The sequence below is a fragment of the Scleropages formosus genome, chromosome 4 (genome assembly GCF_900964775.1).
Source record: "Scleropages formosus chromosome 4, fSclFor1.1, whole genome shotgun sequence".
Lineage (NCBI taxonomy): Eukaryota > Metazoa > Chordata > Actinopteri > Osteoglossiformes > Osteoglossidae > Scleropages > Scleropages formosus.
Genome location: NC_041809.1, coordinates 21,575,523 through 21,580,385, shown reverse-complemented (window position 1 = coordinate 21,580,385; position 4,863 = coordinate 21,575,523). Strand labels below are relative to the sequence as shown.

General features: G+C 38.5%; 1 protein-coding gene across 1 annotated transcript; it reads left to right on the top strand.

The window, feature by feature from the left end:
• Nucleotides 1-1,024: 1,024 nt before the first annotated feature.
• Nucleotides 1,025-2,426, top strand: atp5l (ATP synthase, H+ transporting, mitochondrial F0 complex, subunit g). Its single transcript, XM_018755211.2, has 3 exons — nucleotides 1,025-1,166; nucleotides 1,700-1,860; nucleotides 2,222-2,426. The coding sequence occupies exons 1-3, from the start codon at nucleotides 1,028-1,030 to the stop codon at nucleotides 2,318-2,320; spliced, it is 399 nt and encodes a 132-aa protein (XP_018610727.1). The 5' UTR covers nucleotides 1,025-1,027; the 3' UTR covers nucleotides 2,321-2,426.
• The last annotated feature ends 2,437 nt before the right edge of the window (nucleotides 2,427-4,863 follow it).

The window sequence follows — 4,863 nt, the reverse complement described above, 5'->3', positions numbered from 1 at the left end:
AAAAATTAAATATGTATATTATATATGAAAAACTATACAAAACTATATTGAAATTAACAATAAAATGTCATCAATCCTAAGTGTGCATTTAATAAATACTCGACTGTTGTGCTAGTAGCAGGACACGCAAAGGGTAAAGCCAGTGGAAAATTGTCAAAGTCCACATGCACAAAAAGAACAGGCTCTTCAACAGGAAGAGCTGGTGCTAGGCTGCAGTGACTTGCTGAGATTTAAAGAAAACTATGCAACTGCTCATTTAATGTACTGATTTATACAGTGGCCTGTGACAAATTGTACTCAAGAATCACGTGTCTGTATCCAGGCCTCTCGAAGATGTACGTCGCTTTGGAGAAAAGCATCTGCTACATGAACAAATGGAAATGAGATGTGTCATCCTTAGGGTGGAGGAGGATGACAAAGGAAAGGGACTGAGACGGAAGAATAATGAAGGATGTGGTGTGAGGGCTTCTAAACCAGAGTAATGCCAACAGCTTTGTGGAATAGGGATCATAACTGTGCTGAATTCCCCTTCACATTACAAAAGACAATTTCAAAAGTTCAGCTATATTCTGTAAAATGATACTGAAATGTTGCAAAGCAACTAAGACTGTGTTACACGATGGTAGACTATATTTTTTGCTACAAGTAACTTACGATTTCCGTTTGAACTTTTTAGTGATATTTATGTAAAGACAATATATATATATACCTTAAAAGTTAAAGAAGTGCTTTGACTAAAATTGTGTTATAAAGTTATATCCTCCTGCTGTAGGGCGAAGAATTTGCTCAGTCTACGGCACTTCTGTCGCATCCTAATGTTAGGTGACTTGCCATTGCCTGTTATAAATATATGCGATTGTTTTTATTATGACATCTATACACTCCAAATAAACACGGGACATCTGTCTTGAAAAACTGAGGTGTTATAAACAGGAACTGTACCTTTTTTTTTGTGAACCCGGTACAAATGTTTCTGTCGCCCACTTCCGCATTTAAAATCAGGCAATTGCGTAGTCATCTACATCATATGGTCCTTCTTCGTGGAGGTGACATTCAGTGGGCTGCAGCCGGGAAAGGCAAGCGAAGTGAGGAAAATAGATACAAGCGAAAAGTCATGGCACAGACGGTACAGAAAATGGTGGCTAAGGTGCCACAAATGATAAGTGGTAAGGAATATTAAGTCTTTATTTTATTAATTGTATCTTTACCGTAAATATGTAGTGATTAGCCTACCCTTAGCTTAGCTTAGGCCGCCGGCCGTGTCCACACACTCAGCTAGGTGACTCTGACTGACCCAAAGTTTGTGATCTTAATCAATGAGTTGGGAAATTCTTACCTTTTTTCAATTGTTATGAGAGGCGATGAATTATTATCATGAATTATTTCCTGTAAAGTTTATATACTTAATTAATACTGAGAGCTGTGTCGTCGTCAGCGCATGATGATGATTCATTATCCTGCTCAATTTCTAAATTTTTGAAGGTATTTTTTTTAAAAACATACTGTTAAGTAAATAATGACATTGTTTTATTTGGCATATATTTGAAATATCTATGTATTCCATGTATGTATGTGCTTTCTGTATGTAGTGATTGTTGGTGACATTGCTGCTGCAGGAGGACTGCTTTCAGTTGAACTGTAATTTGGGTGCTGCTGCATGCAGAGTGATATTTTAATGTGCCAAATGTTTTCTTTTCAGCTACAGTAACTTATTCCAGACCAAGGCTAGCCACATTTTGGCATTATGCTCGTGTTGAACTGGTACCTCCTTCACCAGCTGAGATTCCCCAGGCCATCGAAAGCGTCAAGGGGCTTGTCAAGAGCTTCCAGTCAGGCCGTCTTCGTCAGATTACCGTTAGAGTAAGTATAAAACCTTCACAGGTGTACAACTTTCTAGTGTCAGTGGTCATTTTGGATTGTGCTTGTTTCTGTGGAATTGCAGTATGGTCTTTCTGCAAAGTATTAAAAAGTTTTGTAATGAATCACCATTTCAGTGAATATTGCATGGCTTAGCTCATGATTTTATCCAGACTGGTTTAGTTTATTATTAAAAACACCTAGATGTTTTTTGAAGCGGTTCTAGGTTAAATGCCTTGCTCCAACTTTTAATGACAAGCTGCCATAAAGAAAACTGAACGGCAGATTTCCACTGTGTGCTATACCGATATGCAACCTAGTTGTAGGTTCATTGAAGTTGTTTCAATACCCTTTTTTTTTCTAGGATGCCATGAGAAATGGCCTGGTGGCAACAGAAGTGCTGATGTGGTTTTACATTGGAGAAATCATTGGGAAAGGAGGCATCGTTGGATACAATGTTTAAACCTTGGACTTATATTGTGTTGGCTGTTGTCTTCTTTTTTGTCACTTTCACCCCTGTTCCAGATAATTTGGGGATCCAATAAATACATGGATATTGTTAAACAATGCTATTGTGAGATTTTAAATTTAATGTCCATCATTAATATCTGCTTGTCTAGTGCAGGGTCCTGGTGGTCTGGAACCTGTCATAGAAGCATAGGCCACACACACATTTTCAGAACCGCTTGTCCCATACGGGGTCGCGGGGAACCAGAGCCTACCCGGTAACACAGGGCATATGGCCAGAAGGGGAGGGGGGACACCCAGGACGGGACGCCAGTCCGCCGCAAGGCACCCCAAGCAGGGCTCGAACCCCAGACCTACTGGAGAGCAGGACCCGGTCCAACCCACCGCGCCACCGCGCCCCCGCGCCCCCCCACCATAGGCCATGAGGTAGGGAACATCCTGGATGGGATGCCAGTCCATCACAGGACAATCGCACTAATTCACTTACACATGCACACACTATAGACAATTTAGTCACCAGTTCAGCTGAAATGTATGCCTTTGGACTGTGGGAGGAAACCACCTCAAGGAAATCCACTTAAATATGAGAACATGCAAACTTTGAACAGTCTGAGTGGTATTTAAACCCAAGGCCCAGGAGTTGTGAGGCACTGTGATGCCATTAAATTTAACATTTATTTCTCTGCAACACAATCAGGCTTGACATCTATGATTTATATTTTTAAGATGGCATATGCACACTGGTTTTGAAATTGCATGTGTGAAGAGTAATTTTTTTTTTTAATTGTTTTTTTTTTTTTGGATGATAAAGGCAGTATGAATGGATTGTTCGGTTCCAAAATACTTGGCATATGGCAGTGTATTTGTTTTCAGTTTGCACAAATAATATTGCAACCCTAGCATTGGCTTAGACCAGGCATTAGAACTCAAGTAAACAATGAATGAGGGAACTTTAAGAGCCAATTAATATATATTCTTTCAGTGTCTGGAAAGGTGACTTTATGTCCAAATAATGATTTTATTTGAAAAGGCAGTGTGTATAGTGAAAACTAGTGGAACCGTTGTCAGTATTCAAGGACTAATGTGTTCCAATCGTATGATGTATTGATTTAGTCAGTAATGTAGCACTATTAACTAATGTTACTGGTCAGCAATTGTCAGTGTACACTCAACAAGCTAATGTATATTTTAGAGTTAATACTTGCCTGTTAGGGGGTGCAGTGGGTTTGGCCAGGACCTGCTGTCTGGTGGGTCTGGGTTTGAGTCCTGCTTGGGGTGCCTTGCGGTGGACTGGTGTCCCGTCCTGGGTGTGACCCCTCCCCCTCCAGCCTTGTACCCTGTATTGCCGGGTTAGACTCCGGTTTGCCGCAACCCCGCTCAGGACAAGTGGTTGTAACCGTTATGTGTTTGTGCTATATTATGTAAGCAACAATACAACTAAACTGTAGCAATTTGTGTTTTAGAATTGCAAAAATATATTTAGCTGAATACATAATGTAAGCAAAATTTTAATTGCACATTTGGTAGAAATTGCACAAACCAGAAGGTACAGTGATCAGCTAATGTAGTTATTGGAAAGCCCCAGTTCATTTAGTTATATATTTCAGCCTAAATCCTTCATATCTGGAAAAATGGAGTCATGTAAAATAATGTCCAATTACAGTTCAGACACTTGAAAAGATTTGATTGACTTGACCACACATTTGAAATATTTTACATCATCAAAGTTATCTTCTGTTGTTTATTACCTCTATTCTCAAGGAAAATTGATGTTATGGATTGTAATATGCAAGTGACTCATCCCACCGTAACAGGTAATTCAGGGTAAATCATTGCCTTTCTGATGCAAAGATACATTCCTAGGCATCTTTAGTGAAGTTATAGTTTTTTAAGTGTGCATTGCTGAATAGACAATAAAGCAGTTTAGCTTGTTTGCTCATTCCCAACATACGTAACTTCTGTAATATGCAGACTAAAAAAGTTATGTATCAAAGATGACAGCTGCAGGTACAAGTTAACAAATATTCAAATATTAAGAAACCAATTTTACAAACTACATATTGTGGTTTTAGTTTGATGTAATCTCCTTTCTGAGGTTATCCTTTCAACTAGATTTATTTCATGTGTTGTAATTTGTAATAACCATACGAGACCAGACATGACAACTTTGCAATTATGTAATGTTTTCATTGTACATTTTGACCATCTGCATATATTTCAACCATACTGGTAAATAACTAATTTGTCAATGACAATAGAGATGCTTTTTGCCTCTTGGGTGGTTTACATTTACATTTATTAATTTAGCTGATACTTTTTCTCCAAAGCAAGTTATAATGATTTACCTATTTATATAACTGGGAAATTTTACTGGAGCCATTTAGGATAAGTACCTTGCTCAAAGATATTACAGCTGGAGGTGGGATTCAAAGCAGCAGTGCTAGCCACTATACTACCAGCTGCCCCAATACTTTCTGATTTACTAAATAGTAATAAAGTAATAAATAGTAATTCACCATAGTTTTGATGTACTAATTG